A 19,133-nucleotide genomic window follows, 5' to 3' on the forward strand; every position below is an offset into this window, starting at 1 on the left:
AACAGTTGACAGCGCCCTCACCTGGTAGCTCTGATCAAATGCAAACAAAAATGCTTTGATTCAGTGTTTGAAACCAAATCAGTGGCAGCCGTAATTCTATTTTTTGTTTATGTATCTCTGTTGTTGTTGTTGTTACCGAGGTTGAGCCATTGTGACACATCTGTCAGTTTCCTCTGCACTGTTTTAAGTCGTAAACCAGTTATTGCAAGAACTTAACTCTTGTCTCTGACTCGTGGTGGAACCTTACAATGAGCATGTGAACTGTGAATAAATGGATTGCCAAAATCTAAAGTTACACAGCGCACTGGACATTGGTTTATTTTTAACCCAGGAAACGCATTCGAAACAGTGCCATATTTAGATAGATAGCCTATATTAGTTTTGTTGAAAGTCACAACAGATATGACTACATTATTTTGACCATGTGTGAAACTATGAATATTGTGTGAAAATGTGTGTGTGTGTGTGTGTGTGTGTGTGTGTCTTTGTGTGGCTGACTGTGTATTTGGCCTTCTGCATGACTCTTCTGCAAATATGACCTACTGTATGAGCGCTGTTCTTGTGGGCACTATAAATTAGAATCCTGCCAGCACCACTGCCACGAATCATCAAAGCATCACTTTTAATCCTGCAGTTAAACACCAGGGTGTGCTTTCTACATTTTAGAGACAATTAGGGTTAGGATTAAGGTTTGACAGAGAGTGCAGGACAAAGGAAATAACGCACATAGCATAAACAACTGCACAATTAAACTTGATGCTCTATGATCTACATACTCAAACTGATATCTAATGAGTATTTAGGGGTCACACATACTATTACAATATATTTGACTTTTAATTGACTTTATTTAAATATCGAAATAAGCTAATTTTAATAATAAATTGAATTTATATAGCGCTTTTCACGAACTCAAAGTCGCTTTAAACTCAAAGTCTAATTTTACACCTACAGTAGTACTAGGTCTGAGAGAGAAAAAGCAAAGACTCACCATCATTGCATAGTGGCCCAGCATATGACGTCATGCTGCAGTCACAGGTGAAGCCTTCCCACTGCTGCAAACAAACTCCCTGATTTGAGCAGGAGTCTTCTTGACATGTAGTGCTGGGGCCTGCAATGAGAGAGGTGGTGGGGTGGGAGGGTGCAAAGGTTAGGAGAAGATAAGCAGACATACTTTTTTGATGTTGTCTGAAGCCCAGTGTTTAAACAACAGTATGCCAGTACTGTATGGTTATTTTTAGTCCACATTTCCTTGAAACATTTTGCATTTTGAAATGGCCGGGTAGACTGTTGTGCTGCAATGATGTTATGATTAGTAGTATTAGTAGAAAATAATTGTGAGACTAAGATCGTATGGATAAGCTCCCATTGATGCTAGATTATAAATATAAACTGAACTGAAACTAAACTGGAATCTGATACTCGGTGAAAAGAGCCAAATGTGGAGAGCATGCAGGTGGTGAGGCTAGATGAATGGGGCAAGGACAGGAGGAGGTGTTAAACATAAGAGGGCAGAGTTATGTTTAAAGGCCTTCATCCCAATACTCTTTCTTCAGCAGTCTGTCACCATTCACTCACTGCCTCGTGCTAAAATCACACAGGAGAATGTCAACGCTCTAAACTTAGTTCTCATTTGTTGAAATTCTAACACGAGGCGTGGAGGAAAGCGTGTGAAATGACTCACAAATGGAGTATTGAAGTTAAGGTTGGGAGTCAGTAGGAGGAGTTAGAGAGCATGCTGCTAGGCAACACAGGTGGTGGAGCTGTGGTCAACTCAAGTCAAGTGGTGGTGATGTCACTACTGTGATGAAATCACTATGGTGGCTAGGAGAGGACAGGTCACATCTGACCTTTGACTCTGGATCACTGGGATCCACACGACACTAGACACCACTGGGTAGTTTCAGTACACGCACGCACACACGCACGCACGCGCACACACACACACACACACACACACACACGCACACGCACACACACACATTTTCCCACCCTCGTACACGTGTCTCACATGCTCACACAAAGCGATATACCTTGCAAGTCAGCTTTCATCAATGTAACTTTTGTCAGCCAAACAAAAAAGCAAACAAGCAAATTAAGTTAGATGGTTAGTCAATGCACATAGATGCCTGTGAACTGCTGAAAGAGTGGAACAGAGAGAAAAAACACAATGTGCAGAAAGACTGAGGAGATGACAAGAAGGAGAGCAACATTTACATCTAATAGACCAATGCTGGGTTAGTGGGTTATCCTAATAAAAGAGAGCATGAGTTAAATGAAAACTGAAAGAAAAAACAGAAGGGACATGAGACCAGGACAGATCTACTGGTTTGATTTCTGTGTGTTTGCACCTCACCTTCACAGCCTCTCTCTACTTGTCCCATGGTTGCCAGTGCATCAGCCAAAAGGTCAGGGAGCCGGCCATTTAGATCAACTGTTGCTAGGCAACCCTGGAATCCCTCGCGGGAGTGGACCAGCTTAGGCAGGTCTCGGTACATCTCTTTGGAGACGCCCCCGATGTACAGGTCACCTGGAGGAGCAACATAATGAATGGCAGCTTCATGAAGCAATCACAAGACTGTATCAGTGTTAGGGCTGCAAGTAATGATTTTCATTATTGATTGATATAGCCATTATTTCTGTGTGTTTATAAAAGGTTACAAAATAGTGAAAAGAGTCTTTGAATTGATTGTTTTGTCCGACCAACAGCCCAAAAAAAACAACAAATGAAATGTACAACAACACACTGTACCTGTATAACAGAGAAAAGCTAAAAAGGTTCTTATTTCTTTTTTTTAAAGACATTTTTAGGCCTTTATTTGTGACAGGACAGCTTAGACATGAAACAGGAGAGAGAGGGGGAATGACATGCAGTAAAGGACCGCAGGTCGGAACCAAACTCGCAGCTGCTGCGTGGAGGACTGAGCCTCTATATATGGGCGTGCGTTCTACCAGGTGAGCTACCCAGGCACCCAAAGGTTCTAATTTTTAAAGGCCGAACCAGTGAATATAGATAAATAGATTAGAAAATGTATACCACTCTTATGTCTGTACAATCAAGAGGCGTATAACTTAGCTTAGCACAAAGACTAAAAACGGGGAAACAGCTGGCCTGGCTCTGTCTGAACCAAATCTGGCTACCAACACCTCTTAAGTTCACTTGCCAAGAAAAACTCTGGAACATAACCACCCAAAATGAATTGCCACTCGGGGACAAATAAAAGTCTTGAACTTGAACTTGAACTTGAATTTTTACACTTCAGATTTTGTATGGATTAAACAAACTAAATATAACCTGTTAAATTAGTGAGCTTTAGCACTTATCACTGCTTGTATTTTTGTGCATACCCTTTAGGTCGAGGTTCTTGGCACCCATGGTGGTCTGCGTAGTGACTTTGGTGTCAATCTTGACTGTGTGGAGATTGTTAGTGTCTCTGGATATGTGCACGTTGTGCCAGTGGTTGTCGTTTAGGGGACTGTTAGAGTTGCCCTTGATCAGGTGTGCTCCATTGCCCAGGTCAGAGATGTAGTGTAGGTAGCTATAAAGGGAACAAGGAAAGGAGGGGTTCAAAAAATTGGGCAAAATTAATCGTATTCATGATGAAGAACAACACAGGACTTCAGGACATTATAATCTGTCTTGTAGAAAAGTAATTACAAGCGTAGAAAAAGAAATGCTTAACTTGTGCATTTTTCATATTTGATATTTCAGCCTCAAGAATTTTTTTTTTCATTCATAAAGGACAATGTTAACTGTAAATCCCAGACAAAATTGAACATGCACATGCATTTCTGCAAGACAGATATTACCATAAACACATATTTGAAGTGCATATTCATAAATTTCCCCTTGCAAGACATTGCACTGACTCATGTAATGTAAATACCACACACTGCTTTGCCCAGCTCACCCTTTAACCAGCTCTACCACTATGAAGTCATTGCCGTCCCCCCTGTTGAAGAGAACAAGGCCGTCGGGCGACGTCGTCTTGAACTGCATGAAGAGATGCATGGAGTAGTAGGCCTGCAGCGTGGGCAGTGTGACAAAACTGGAGCGCGAGCGGAAGGTGACGGGGTCAGCCACAATGCTCTTATAGCCAATAACAGCGTTGAGCTCGCAGTAGTCGATGTCACCGTTCTTGCACAGGTCGATGTAGGGCATGCCGTTCAGCGTCAGCCCCTGAAGATGGCCGATGAAATTGGAGGGCACGGCAGGCATGAAGCGTTTCTCCGTCACAATACCCGTCTCCACATTGTGGAACTCCAACTGGGTGTGGTCGCCCGCCATCTGACCTGGTGGCGGGGTAAGCTCAGAGGTGAGGGCTACGGAAAGTTGGGTTTCAAGTGGAACTGTTTAATACTAAAACAAATACTAATCCTATTGCACATTTCAACACTTGAACTAACAGTGACAGACTGCTAGTAATAGATGTAACAGGCCCTAATACTACAACTAATACTATACTAGTGTAGTGGCGTACAGTTATGCACACAGTCATAATTCAAAATGATTATTTTCACTTACACAGGTACAGATGTTCTCTAAAAAAGAAATAAAACCCTTAATGTTGGTCTTACAGCATTAATAAAAAAGAATCAACAAGCAATTTATCATATGAAACATTTTCACACAGAATACAATCAGATGTCTACACACAGACTCCAGATAAAGCAAAGAAGATGTTTAGTCATTTTATGGTAAAAAAAAAACAAACTTAAAGGGGTAAAAGTAATGCTGCTGTGGTTACCTTCAACAGGCTGCAGGTCGTCTACGGTGAGTTTGAGGCCCTTGCCACGCCGGACTACCCTCACCGTGTGCCACTCATTATCATTGAGGCCCGACCCCGCAAAGATGGTCTCTGGGCCTTTACCTACACATAGCCCAGACCACCATTAACATAATGCACAGAGAGGTGGAGAGAGACAGATAGAGAGAGACAGAGAAGAAAGAAATCCAGAGACAGCAAAAGAGATAAGAAAAAGAAGCCAGGCAGATTGAATTCAAATTTCAGGACAGAAAATGAGGGAATGGAGGGAAATAGCAGAGGGAAGGGGGAACCATATATATCCTGGGGAGACAAACACCTCCGTGTCAACACACTCTCCCCATAGATAGACAGACAGGTCACTTTGCAGATGCGCCAGTGAGACGGATGATGTGACACAGACAGAAAGATTAGCATAAATGGATGCCATGGGTTCCTAAAATGGAGACTGTGAGTCACAACAGGCCCACGCTGAGACAATCCATCTGTGGACAGATCACACAGCCATGATGACCACGTACTTCCCACACATGCACAGACAGCACATTCGCACCCCCTTGACTCCTAAACCACCCCACACATATATTAGCCTGTGTCTACATGCAGGAGCTTTTCTTTATTTTGCACAAGAGCGTAATACTGCAACGATCCTCATGGTGGCACTAGACACAGTGGAACATCAGAGAACTCTCCAAGGTGCTGATGTGCAACAGAATGAAAGAAGCTGAGCTGTCCCCTCATGATGTCTCTCTCTCTCTGCCCATCTACCAGCTCATATCTTCACATAGTTGACTGCACACATTTGACAGACTGACTGTTCTCAAAACCTCTGTGTCCCCTTACTCCTACTCACTACAAGCACCCCACCATCCTTGACAAAACACCTACCATCCCCCAACACATATGCACACACACTCCCTTTCCCCCTCTAAGCCCTGTTGGCTTGAGTGAGTCTGCTTACAGTGACCTATAGGAGCTAATGATGGGGGAGGTGAGAAGTAAACTGACCCAAACGAATTCTGCTGCAGAAAATGTCAAGCATGCCTACATCACTCATTGAGGCACGCAGGCAGGCTCACCCACACACACACACACACACACACACACACACACACACACACACACACACACACACACACACAGGTAGAGAGGTAGAGAAAGAGGCATGCGGACAAGCAAACATAATACGAAAAATGGAACAAAATGGATATAGCAGTGTGAAATGCATGTGTGTGTGTGTGTGTGTGTGTGTGTGTGTGTGTGTGTGTGTGTGTGTGTGTGTGTGTTCGCAAAGCTAAAAGAGTGTGTTATGCATTCAGAGAGGACACAGGGTTCCCCTGAGGAGACTCAGCTGTGCTCTGGGCATGAGCATCTCATCCTGTTACCATGGATCACTGCCTAACACTGAGTGAAGGGGAGAATATGTGCGTGTGTGTGAGTTTATAAGTGTGTGTTTTTGCATATATAACCAAATAAACTCAAAAAATGAGCAGACTGTGGTGAGAGTGAGGCAGTGATCTGTGTCAGCTTGGGAACAGAGAGAGGCACAAATACACTCCAAAAACCACACAGACAAAGTCAAACACACACAAACAGCTATTTTGGGTCAGTGCTAACAGTGCATTCAGCAGCGTGGTGAGCTTGGTTTAAAGTTGAGCTACTAGCGATCACTGTGGTGGTCAGCAGACAGTCTGTGCTCTGTGCCGTTAAACCAAAAGACAAAAAAGGCGAGACAAATCATATAGAAAGACAAAAGGGACTGTTTGTTGCAATGGAAATACAGTTCAAATCAAATGGCACAAGCTAGTGGAGATTATAAGAGCAGGATAATGAAAACAAAATGACCAAAAGCGTTTCATATTTCATTAGCTCCAAATAACAAATGGCTTTTCTGCCGGATAAGCCTCAAACCTCTCCCATGCCGAGGCTTTTATTTGACTGCTGAGTGGACTAGTTCAGCGGCGCTTGGCTGTTAAATACTTTTTTTCTTGAATATCAGATGTATAATTTATTGTATGCACACGGTGTGCCAGAAAAGTGGCTGACTACTGAAATGTTCATTGAGACAACCGGTCTAAAATTGGCCAACAGACACACTTGATAGCAACAGCACTGTGTGGCTAGTAGGGTTTCTATGGCAACTGCAGTCGTCCATTTCACCACCTCTTTGCCGTCACAGAGCAATCGTCTCTCTCTCTCTCACTCCCGCTTTCTCTGTGGTCGTGACAGAGAGAAACTCCACGTGAGGGAATTAAACTTCATCAGGGATTCAGCTCCACTCACAGCAGTATGAACAGAAACACACACACACACACACACACACACACACACACACCCCCACAGATGGGCAATGAAGAGAATACAGAATGCAAAGGCGCTCACATGCAAGCACACACTAAACCCGCTGATTGAAACATTACCCAAAAATCCCTCATGTACAATTTAGAGAGATACAACAATCAAACAAAGAAAGCAACCAGACAGACCTTGGGATGAAGGTGCAACAGTGAGAAACAGAGGGATAACATGTCTTTTGTCTCCGGCATGAAGGAGAAGTAATTACCCTGCAGCTCTAAGTTGCATTCATCCACCAGCTACACTTCCCAACACACCTGAACACCTCATACTCAGATTTTTTCACCCCCCTTCAACCCCCGCCGTCCTCTCTTCCGTCTATCCTTCTTTGCTAAAATGGCCGACCTGGAAAACCCTGGCCCTCAGCAAAAATTGCACCACTCCTGTGGTGTAGCTGAACATGTAGACACAAACACGCATATGTGCACCTCCCCTGTCCAACACACACTCATACACACATATATGCACACAGACACATGGTACAAATGTATGCTGAATGAGGGATTACGATCAGATGAACTGACGAGACAGAGTGAGTGAAAAATAGTCAGACAGACACATTACATGTAACAAAAACACACACACGGCCGCACGCACGCACGCGCACGCACACACACACACACACACACACACACACACACACACACACACACACACACACATACTAAGGAGGAAGAGGAAGGAGGAGGGGTTAGGTGAGATGGAGGATCACTTACTGGCTGTACAGTTTATCCTGATACAGTCTGGAGGGAGAGCAGAGCAGAGGGTTAATGCTGCACACATACATATACTCTCCACGCCCCGGGGACGCACACATCGACACACCCTGCACGCATATACAAACACACACACACATACACTGCTGAGAAAACACACACTCTCTTTTGTCACAGGACCTCAAGCTGGACTGTGTATTTTCTTACAGTTAACAGTGTGTTGCAAATGCAATTTCTGAGATTTAAATTTTTAGCCAATACAGAGTCAAATCTGGATCAAGATTGGTGGATTTTTTACAATGAACAATTACATGTTAAGGAGAGTGGTGTTTCCCAGCATGAGCAGTGTGCTTATTGGCTGCTCTGGCCTGAGCGACAGTTTCAGTCACCAATCAAAAGCACCAGGAGACTGAGATGGGTCATGTGTGTCAGTTTGCCTGATGACATCGAACACATCCCATAATTTTTGTCGCCCATCCAGAGCACAAATCTCCGTAAATGGTCGGAAGATTTAGCCCCATTATTATACATTGTTGTTGTTGTTTTTTAGCCATGATGCCTTGGTGTGTCGTGTGGCGTCAACCACAGAAAAGACGCGGCTGCAGACAACCAGAGACCAACACATGCACCCCTCAGTTAGTCTATGTGTGTGTGTGTGTGTGTGTGTGTGTGTGTGTGTGTGTGTGTGTGTGTGTATGTGCGTGTGTGTGTTAGCATGTGAATGCACTTAAATTCATATGAAAGTGTGTGTCAAATAAAGGTTTTGAACCTTGAAAGTGTGTGACTTTGAACGAGTGAGGCTGTTTTTAGCAGTTGCAATGATGTTTGGCGTGTACTATTTGGACCGTTTTGTACATTTTGAGTATTTGTATTGATTATTGAAGGTGTTAGGGATGCACAGGTCCACTGGGAGTGAGCAGAGAATGCAGCTTGAGGCTTGACCCTCTGTTCAACGCAGAAACAATGCCACTAACCTTTAATTGGGTATTTTCACGTGTGTGTATTCAAAGGTAAGATGTATATGCACAGCAAAGTCAATCAAAATGCTAAAAGGTATCTGCCAAAACCTGTGAAACCCTTGAATATATTGAGCATAAATGGTGCAGCAGAATTATCAGGAAGAGTTTACTTTCCAGGGACAATATATTATTAATCAACATTTAATGACATTCCTATGCAAGAAATAGCCAAGAGGCCAGTATCAGCTGCATTCCCCTGGCAGGTAATTAAAACAATGTTGGAGAATCTCTGTGTGTATGTGTGTACCTAGGTTGACAGTGAGTCTGACACGGCCCCCATCCAGCTCCAGACGAAGAGTGTCTGCGGAGTTACGGGATGTGGTTGCCATGAGAACGCCATAGGCCCGCTGGGAGCGAAAGCGTAGCGAGACGTCCTCCGCCGCAGTGTGCATTGCCATAGGCAACTGAACCTTCATAAACTTACTGCCGTCGTACGACAGGATAGTCGCATCTGTAAAAGACACAGAGAGAGAGAGATAGGCAAAGAACATATGAGAAGAAGTGAAAGACGGAGGAAGACAGAGATGATGATGGAGGAGAGTGAGGTGGGTGGACGCATAAAAAAGAGACAGAAAAGATTGACAAGGAGAAAACACATGAGGTGGGAAGAGACAAAGACAATTTGACGTTGAGCGAATCAGATTTAAACATGACAAAGTATGTTGCAGCGTGGCTACACTCCCTTATTCCCCCACCACGTCATGTTGAAACTCAAAAACCTGCTTCGTACAAAATTACTTTCCACCCTTAATTCATCATCACTCCCTCACTGAAGAGGATGTAAAAATAGCCGCAGCTGGTTGGCCGGTCCTATTATCCGGTTGAATCAGAATGCATGGCAGTGAGTGTGTTAGCCACCGTCGCTGACATCTCCAGACCCTGGAGTCATAATGTAACAAGCTCAGGTGATCCCGCTTTAATGTCTTTTGCATACTCATTTACATATTCATAATCTTCTCTCCCTGCTACCTGCTGGGGCCAATCCCCAACCGCTAAACTGTTTACCTCCGAGAACCCTGTTTTTTATTGGCCAATTACATATGCAGCTAAACACACTCTCAATGTCTCTATGCCTTTATCTCTCTTGCGCCTTCCCTTTTTCTCTCTATTCCATTCCTCTTTCGCTTTCTCTCCCTTTCGCTCTCCCTTTTTCCGTGGGAGACGGTTGGAGCCAAGGCAGAAACAAGAGAACAGGAAGAGAGGGAGGCCTCATGAATACTGATGAGCTGAGAAGGAGGGAAAGAGACAGATAGTGTGCGTATGTGCGTGCATGTCAGAATAAGTGAGTGAATTTAAGTGTGAACAGAGGAGGGTTTAGAAAAGTGAGAGCAGGGGGAGAGAAAATAAGGACAGAGCAAGACAGGGGGGGAGCTCTTGGCTAAAATGCAAATGAACCCTCATTAACTTGACGCACACACACACACACACACACACACACACACACACACACACACACACACACACACACACACACACATATTTCTGATAAGGGAGACAGCTGACTAAATTTTCCTCACCACAGCACTTGACTCACTACCAGGCAAATAGAGGAGGTAGGGTTGGTAAGTATGGAAGCCCATTTATGCCCACTTTATTTTGGATAAGATGTTGCATACCATTGCATTATCGATACCTGTAGCACATACCAGATGTGCCATACAAACAGAATAAGTAGTTAAAGGATCAGATATTATCAATGTTTTTGTTGTTGTAGTTTCATCTGTTTCAAAATAAACACCCAGGATGTCCATAAGAAGCAATGAGCTTGACTCCACATGTCCAAACCACATCTCCAAGGTAAGTTTATCTGTTAACTAAAGTGAAAGCAACAGTACAAAACAACAAAAATTGGGTCAAAAAAAAACTATGCTGCTCCGTAGAAATCTGTCTCTGTTCTTTCCTGATTAATAAAGTTGCTGCTATGGCATCATTTATGTCTGTGGAAGCGCGCTGACTAATCTTATTAGCAAACAAAAATGCAAGATAATATTTTACATTCTTCAAATTATATTTTTTCGTTAGCTCCAAATCAATATTCATGTTTCTTACGATATTTGTTAATGATCCCATGAAAAGACAGAAACCAACAATACCTTGTTAACTTTACTACCCTGTATGTGGCACTCATTTCTGATTTCTTATTCGATCATTGAAATTTATTAGCTCATCATAAGTGACTTGTCATTATCACTGACCTAGTATTTCGTAAATTTGACTCAAATAATTTTGACTCATCACAAGGATTTTTATTTTTGTCCAATCCTTAAACGTGAATTGTTTGAGATCAATATAAACTTAAATAAAAAAAAAATGGATGTGTTAAGGTCAACTGTAGATTGACTTAGGGTTATCCGAAAAGTATTAAGAGATTTGAATAAACTCTGAAAAAGTTGGTTGGAAGAGTACAGAAATATTAGCTCTTTGGTATTAAAAGACTCAACATTTCAAAGACAAAGGGTTGAAGATAACATTTTGGTAATTCCTAACAGTTCATCTATTTTTCTTTTCTTTTTTCGAGTTTTCTTTTACTGGCAAGAGTGGGCTTCCATAGTGAAAGCAGGACTAGGGTGCTAATATGGCAACGGTGCCTAAACGACCGGTATCTGCCAGACCGAACAGCAACACGGATTTCGGTGCTACTAAAATGCCCGCACTTCCGATGCTCCGAAACGGATGTTACAGGCAAGAAGCCTCGCCGCACGTGGCACTAGTGAACACTTTTGGATTAAACACGGTTAAAATGCTGACACATAACGTTAAACGGTGTAAAACTGTATTTCACTGTAGAGGATTCCAACACCGGCACATAACAGTCTGCAGCTGCCGTTGTTGGAATAACAACACCAACGGTGTGTTCACTTGAAACTGGTGGCGTAAGCCTCATGGTGCATTCAAAGTTATTGTAAAATACCCTTTTCCCATCTGGTGGTTGTTTTTGTCATTTAACAGCAATTTACTGGTGAAATAAGTTATTCTTATAAGTTGTTGTTATTACATTATTAATACATAATTTCATTTTGACCATATGGCCATAGCAATAAACAAGCCGTTGTTAAATGTCACCGACATTTTGAGCTCAGTTTTTTTATACCCAACCTTAAGCAGGACAGCAAGAAAAAATGTAGCCACCACCAGTGTAAACAGCAAGTGAGCAGGAGGAATAAGATGAAAATGTGTTAAGAGATGTGCAAATGTGTCGCTAGAAATGTGTGTAACTGCTATTTACAAAATAAAAATGAATCTTGGAGGCAGAGCGTGGCGACTATCTTTGTTCATTAATGAAGAGAGAGGGGGAACAAAGGAGAGTGAGAGAATGAGGGAGGAAAAAAAGGGAGGGAGAAACCGCAGGTAGAAGGCATAAACATGGCCAATCACTCTCTCCATCTGCTTCTCCATCTGTGCTTCCTTTAATCCACTGAACCACCAGTTAGTGACCCCTCAATGCACACAGAGAGGGATGAAGAAAGACATAGGAAAGGAAGACAGAGCTAAGAGAACGAGAGAGAGAGAGAGAGAGAGAAAAGAGAGAGAGAGAGAGAGAGAGAGAGAGAGAGAGAGAGAGAGAGAGGGTGCATTGCTGCGATAAACATACACTGCGGATGTTTGTCCTCCAAAATAAAACATTTTCACATCACACCTTTCAGAAAGTGTGTGTGTGTGTGTGTGTGTGTGTGTGTGTGTGTGTGTGTATGTGTGTGTCTATATCTCCTGTTAGATTATAGTACAATCATCACTTGAGACGCGTCAGTAGTTGTGGCACAAACAACATTTCTTCTCTTCTCCTTGTCTGATTCCATCTCGCTTCTTTCAACAGGCCTGTATCAGTCCCTCTGACAATCTTTCCTACTTTCCATTTCTCTCTCTCTCTCTCTCTTGGCCTGAATTCATACCTTTTCTCATAACTCTCTCTCTTTGTCAGATTATTCTACTCCCATCTCCCATTCCTCCTCACCTGCTGTCATATGGCGGTTCTAGCCCAGTGGTTCTACCCCCCTCTGTCACAGCTCCTGCTCCCTGCTTTCTGCACATTTCCTCCCATCGATTCCCAGTCTCTACATACATAGCAGTCCAATAGTCCTGTCTGCAGCTCTGCTTCCTCCCACCTCTTCTCTTTCATCCACTTTTAATCTTCTCCTTTCCCTGCCACCATCTTAATACTCTCACTTTCACTCAGAAAATGTGTGCTTTTAAATAAAAGATACAGCCAATAACAGAAAAGCTGCACTATTCAGCATGCATGCTCATTTTCTCCTTGCCCTTATTTTGTATCTTCACCTATCTCTATAGAACCTCATTACCTGCAATTTTCCCAGGGTAAACTTACCTAAACTCAATCTGCAAGCCTTTTAATTTGAACAGTTTAGCCACATTTTTATCTGTCATAAATCTTTACGATGGTACGTTTTTAGCACACATCAGAGTAAGTACTATCAAAGTGATGTAATCTCATAGGATGGACCTTTTAAAGGAAAAAAGGCATAACCTAAAGGTATAATAAATAAAAGTTTTATCACCCAATATAAAATGATTGATGGGAATTATTTCTGACTTTTATACTTTCCACGCCATACCATCTGTCTCCTGTCGCTCACTCCTTTTGGCATTAGTCACTGTTCTCAAGTCAAGCAAATGACAAAGCTGTCATTATGACTGTATTTTGCATCATGACATATTATAAATGTTTCACAAAATTTTGCTGTTTGGTGACTGTAATTAGCCAGCTTACTCATCACTATTGTGAAAATGTGACATTTATGTCAAATTACTACACATGCTGCCAACGTGTTATTCTCTTCCTCTTCCTCTCCGCCCTCCCACAAGCTCATTCTCACCTCTCTCACAGGAGCGTCCCAGGTATCCCGTCCCAGAGCAGTCGCAGACGTAGCGATTCCAGCCCTCCCTGCAAATGCCGTTGTGCTGGCAGGGGTTGGACAGGCACTGTTTGGGCGGCTCTCTCGAGCAGGAGGGCTTCACCCCCACCGCCCTCTGGGCCTCCGCCAGCCGCCGGATGTCTTTGCTCTGCCCGTCCACAAACAGGTCTCTGATGCAGCCCACATAACCATAGTTCAACAGAGCCGTCCACACCTGAGGAAGAAGTCATTGTTGAGAGTAGTTTTACATGAAGGAATTTGACCACAACTAAGGATTTTTTTCATTATTGAATAATCTAGAGAATATTTCCTAGTTAGTTAGTTAGGTCTATAAAAACATTGAAGACAGTGAAAAGGGCAAGTCCCAATTTTCTAGAGCTCAAAGTGACGTCATGCTATAAGTTAAAAAAAGAAGTTGGAACCACAAGCTTGAAAAATTACCCAAACAATTAGTTTTTGGTTGATCGATTAATCAAATGTTGTATTATCAACCTTAGTATGACTTTCTGTAGACACACGATGTCAGCACACACACCTCTGTAGGAAAGATGAGTCCAGCGCGGTCTTCAGGTAGTCCTCCGAGGTACAAAGTCTCATCCAGGTCCAGGATCTCACTGTCTCCTGGAGCTGTGTACGCTGTTCTCACACTGTTCACCGAGATGGTTCCTGGATCAAAACAACTTCAGTAATCATCATGACCTTCAATGTGAACATCCTCATCCCAATCATCACTCCCACCACGACCATTATGACTACCATCATAATCTTTATTATCGTCATCATTCCCTCCGTCTTTGTACTCCTCGTTCATCATCACCACCACCACTCAATACTTCTATAATCAGAAGCAATGGAAATACAAACTACACAGGCCATAGTCATTGTTTAGCAGTCCATGCTGGTTGAAAAGTGCTATGTCCAACATTTTGCATCCAATACATTTTTTTTAGACATTAGTACAGTTATAGTAAACAAACAAGATCCACAATGAGAAGATTGGCAGCCTCTACTGTGGGTCTCTAGACTGTGATTAATACAGTTATGAAAACTATAATTATATCAGGATGAAAAACATTTCAAATACTGGTAGTGTATATACTGTTTCAGTAATTTGGCTGATGTGTTCAAAGGACCGGGACAAAATACATATAAGAAGAGACAACTAAAAACATTGGGTGAGTATGTTTTATGCATGTTTTATGAAGCACAGGCTTAATTGCAAATGTGGCCCCACCTTTAAAAAACTTTAACAGCACTACCAGTAGCATGAGAAAGAGGCTACCAATTGTTTTAATTACAATCTCAGTGTTATGGTAATTATACCAACACATTACAATACATTTGACAGTGCTACTGTATATTGATTGAGTTCAAACTGGTCAACACAGCACCTTTACAACCCAGTTTGAATTAAATACAGGCAGCAGACGGATGGCAGCCGACGGATGGCAGCAGCCGAATGGCCTTGTTAGGCTGGGGCTTACTATAAAATGTTGAAGTATGATCTCGCCTACTCATTATCCTCCACCTCCTCCTTATCACCTCTGTGGTCATGGTTAGCATCAGAGTTGAGAGAGCTGTGAGTGTACCTGAGCGTCCGTCCCTCTGGAAGTCCACATGATACCATTCTCCGTCGTTGACCTTTCTGTCGATAGCCTTGGTCTTGGTGGTTCCTGAGCCCATGTCCAGCAGCAAGTAAAGATGCCCATCCAGCATCTCAATGGCAAAGAAATCCACCTGAACATCAAAAAGACACAGTATTAGTGTTCTGTAAAAAGGGACGTTGATGGCTAGCAATAAAAATGCAAATTACAGCTGTGAGTTACAATGAGGTTAATTAGGCTCTGTCTAATGTCATTCAATTTTAGTGGATACTAGTATACATTTACATTGTCGAAAACTTGTGGGAAATGGGGATTTCTAGTTGAGATTGTTTAGAGTCACGATTCTGAATATATATATGTATATTTCAGAGACAATCAGGAATTCAGTGGTTTATAGGAAAGTTTTAAAGGCATAATTTTGGACAGCCATTTTGGATTTAAAGTGAAATCACATTTAGTTCTGTTTTCAATAGATACATTTGACAATAGTAATAAAAATTGCTATTACATCTTGTACAGATATTTTTGGTTCCCAGACAATGTCTCGTAATAACATTTATGATCCCTGAACTTTTCATCTATCACCACCAAATTCAAAACTTTAATTTGTTTAATACACCGTTAATGACCAAATACTTACAAAACTAATGGCATTCCCACTAACTTCAGCTGTGCTTTGTAATTAGAGAATGTAAGATGATTAACATGCTAAACATACTGTACCTGCTAAACATCAGCATGTAGCTCAAAGCACTGCTGTGTCTAAGTCCAGCCGGTAGACTGTTTGTCTTGTTTCTTTTAATTTAAATCTTCCCTGTGTGTTTAAAAAAAAAAAGATTCACCTTGAGTGTAGGAGGCGTGCGTGGGTCCTTGCGTTGCTGCTGTCTGGGTTTGCCATGGCTGAAAAGCATCAACCCATTTGGCTCTGTGGTCCTGAAGTCGAATGAGATTGATCCCGCCTTCTTCGCTGACCATTTGCTTAGTGCCACGAAAGACTCTGGGGTGTCAAAGGTCACGGGGTCCAGCGTGGCCACACTCTCGCACTTAAAAGACACTACCCCGCTTACCTGGGGAAGGTAGAAGAAAAATAAATGTTTAGGGGTTCCAGCATTTAGAAAATGGGTTGTTATGATTTTCAGTGAACATCAACAACAAAAATAGTCCCTTTGTAGTCTAGGATTGAAGTAAAGCCAGTTGCTTTCAGCTGTGAACTGACTACAAGACAAAAGCTTGCGGCTACCTCTCAAAAGTATAATCCCATTTACTTAAAATTCCTACAGTATATGTTTCACAGGGCCTGACAGGAGGTTGTGATACAAAATTATGTCTGTGTTCTGTGTATAAGAGGATAATGTGTATGGTTCAAGTTGTGCATGATGTTCAAAGTATACCTTCATCTTTGGGTCTCCCAGTTTAGCCAGTCTAGACAGCTCCAACCGTACATCATTGTTCTTGTACACCACCTTCAGGGGACGGGGTTGAAGGGCAAAGAATGACACATTAATTCACCTTTAGAATAAATAAAAATAAGCCTATTTTTTCTTCTTCTTTTGGTCAATAGATGCCCTATATCAATATTGTGGCACATAATATGTATTTTTCTTTATTTAACCTTATTATAGCAAAGAGAATAAGACACGCTTTGATTAACCTATTCAGAAGTCAAAAAAAGGAGAGAATGCTGAAAAGATAAAGAGGGAGCAAGACACCAGACATCCATCAATCTTTCAACTCAGGAAACACGTTTTTTTATTCAAGTTTCTGGTATTTTTATATAAAAGTGACAACCTTAAGAGCAGTGAGCCACTCCAGCCTCATCTTTAATAACTCTTATTTGTCCCTGTCACTTGCAGGTTCGCTTTTACTCTCTCTCTTCTTCCCTTTTGTTTCTCTCTTTCCTTTCCCTGACACAATACGCTCTCTGACTGAGCAGCATGAGTGTAAGGAGTGTGCTTGTGCTGAGCATTTTGATGTCCAGAGAGACGGGCACACACAGGCTCTGCTTTATTAATCCAGACCTCTTTCTATGACCTGTGAGCAACTCGGCAACATCACAAAATTTCCCCTCTGCACTGGCTTTTCACCTCTGTCTTGAATTTTTTTGTATGTCGGTGCTTTCGTGTCTGTGTGTAGGGCAATGAGAGTGATTCTTGAATATAAGTGCTGCAAGTGTGCAAAATGGTGTAAGCGTGTAGTGTGTGTGTGTGTGGAGGAGTGTGCTTGCACTGCATCAAATGCACAAAATTGTTACAGTCGTGACCGTTCATGCGCGTGATTCACTGCATACATCTTAATTTGCTCACACGGATTATCATATCATCGTATTAAATATGTAAATGTGCCAGAGGAGGGTTCACTTTGACAGCGGCAGCCTCGTTTAAACGCCATCATTCTTAATGAAGCAACACAGAGCGTATTCACCACTGATACAGATAGCTCTCTGTTTGGCACATCATCTGTCGGCTTGTTTGGTTGTTTGTTTATGCCTCTGTGTGAGCCTGTGTGAATGAAAGGGAGACTCAGACAGGGTGGGTATAAAATGAGTATTGTATATGTATATGTGTATTTGGGAGTTTTGTTGTGTCAGGTGCTGTTTATGCATATGTATGTTTATTTTTGCTTGATTCATTTTGTCTCTGTGTGTGCTTTAGTGTGTATATTTGTGCATTACCGCACATGTATGCGCATGCACATATCTGTGTATGTATGCATTTTGTGATTGTGAATGTGAGTTTTTGTTGTTGCAGTGTTGTGGCCCATTTCAAGCACAGCGGATGGATGGAGCGTCTCTGTGGCGTAGCTAATTAGCATGTTAGTGCTTAGTGCTGTATCTACTCCCTCAACGACACTCATCACTGATTCTCTCTGATGCTGGGGAGGGTGTGTGTGTGTCTGGGACTGTTTGTGTGAGTCTGCCAACTGGAAGCATTTGTGTGTGTGTGTGTGTGTGTGTGTGTGTGTGTGTGTGTGTGTGTGTGTGTGTAAATGTTTGTTTGACAGAAAGGCTAGGGAGGAAGAGAGAAAGTAAGAAAGTGAGAAAAAAAGAAGAAGATTGGTGTTTCTTAAAACCTGAGAGTATATAGAAATCTGTGCCTTATGAGTGTATGAACTTGGCAATAATGAAATATTTTTATTCATTGTCTTTCAGTGGAATCATACTGTGAAGAAATGATCATGTGGAGATTATATTAGTAGCTCATTCAGCCTGAAATCAGTCTTTTTTAATAATACTACAAATTGTAGTTAATAGTCTGATATAAAGCAGTTTGACTATTCTGTGTAATTTTGCAAACATTTGCCTTATTGCAATATATATGATAGGCTACTGGATAAATAATCGCATTGTTATCAAGCTAGTTTTTTAACAATACTGCCTTGCTCTAGTACGAGTGTGTCAAACATGTTATATACACATATGTGTGAATCTTGCATATATCCCACCTCTTTGAGACAGCCCATGAAGTTATTGCTGACTGGAGAACCGGGCAGGTCAGCAGTGCTGGGGCTCCCTCCCACGTAGAAGAAGTCGTCAGAGCCCAGCATGGTATAGTCCTCCTGGGTGTAGCCTGTGGTGGTCAGGATGCCGTCCACAGAGATGGTCACCTACATAACAAAGCACAGGGAAAGGACACGCTATATACTCACACCAAAGGCAGCGCTAAGCGCTAGCTAGGCGCTGACCAGCCAAATTAGCCCCCGTTACACTGGTAACGTGTATGCATTGTGGTGGGGAGAAGTCCTAATTGGTTTGGGGAATTGGCTAGTTGTGCTGTTGGGACTTTGTTTTGGTGTGGATCAGGGC

At 42.3% G+C, this 19,133-nt stretch overlaps 1 protein-coding gene across 1 annotated transcript in view; it reads right to left on the reverse strand.

The window, feature by feature from the left end:
* nrxn1a (neurexin 1a) overlaps window positions 1-19,133 on the reverse strand; it is a 59,008-nt gene that overhangs the window by 12,482 nt on the left and 27,393 nt on the right. Inside the window, exons 4-16 of the mRNA XM_028567491.1 lie at window positions 18,773-18,934; window positions 16,723-16,794; window positions 16,174-16,398; window positions 15,317-15,464; window positions 14,263-14,393; window positions 13,689-13,941; window positions 9,104-9,307; window positions 7,838-7,864; window positions 4,749-4,871; window positions 3,912-4,293; window positions 3,349-3,539; window positions 2,357-2,530; window positions 992-1,111 (exon numbers count right to left, since the gene is read on the reverse strand). Of these exons, the coding sequence (XP_028423292.1) occupies window positions 992-1,111; window positions 2,357-2,530; window positions 3,349-3,539; window positions 3,912-4,293; window positions 4,749-4,871; window positions 7,838-7,864; window positions 9,104-9,307; window positions 13,689-13,941; window positions 14,263-14,393; window positions 15,317-15,464; window positions 16,174-16,398; window positions 16,723-16,794; window positions 18,773-18,934 (2,212 nt within the window). The remainder of the gene's footprint in view (window positions 1-991; window positions 1,112-2,356; window positions 2,531-3,348; window positions 3,540-3,911; window positions 4,294-4,748; window positions 4,872-7,837; window positions 7,865-9,103; window positions 9,308-13,688; window positions 13,942-14,262; window positions 14,394-15,316; window positions 15,465-16,173; window positions 16,399-16,722; window positions 16,795-18,772; window positions 18,935-19,133) is intronic.

This window comes from Perca flavescens, chromosome 21 (genome assembly GCF_004354835.1).
Source record: "Perca flavescens isolate YP-PL-M2 chromosome 21, PFLA_1.0, whole genome shotgun sequence".
Taxonomy (NCBI): domain Eukaryota; kingdom Metazoa; phylum Chordata; class Actinopteri; order Perciformes; family Percidae; genus Perca; species Perca flavescens.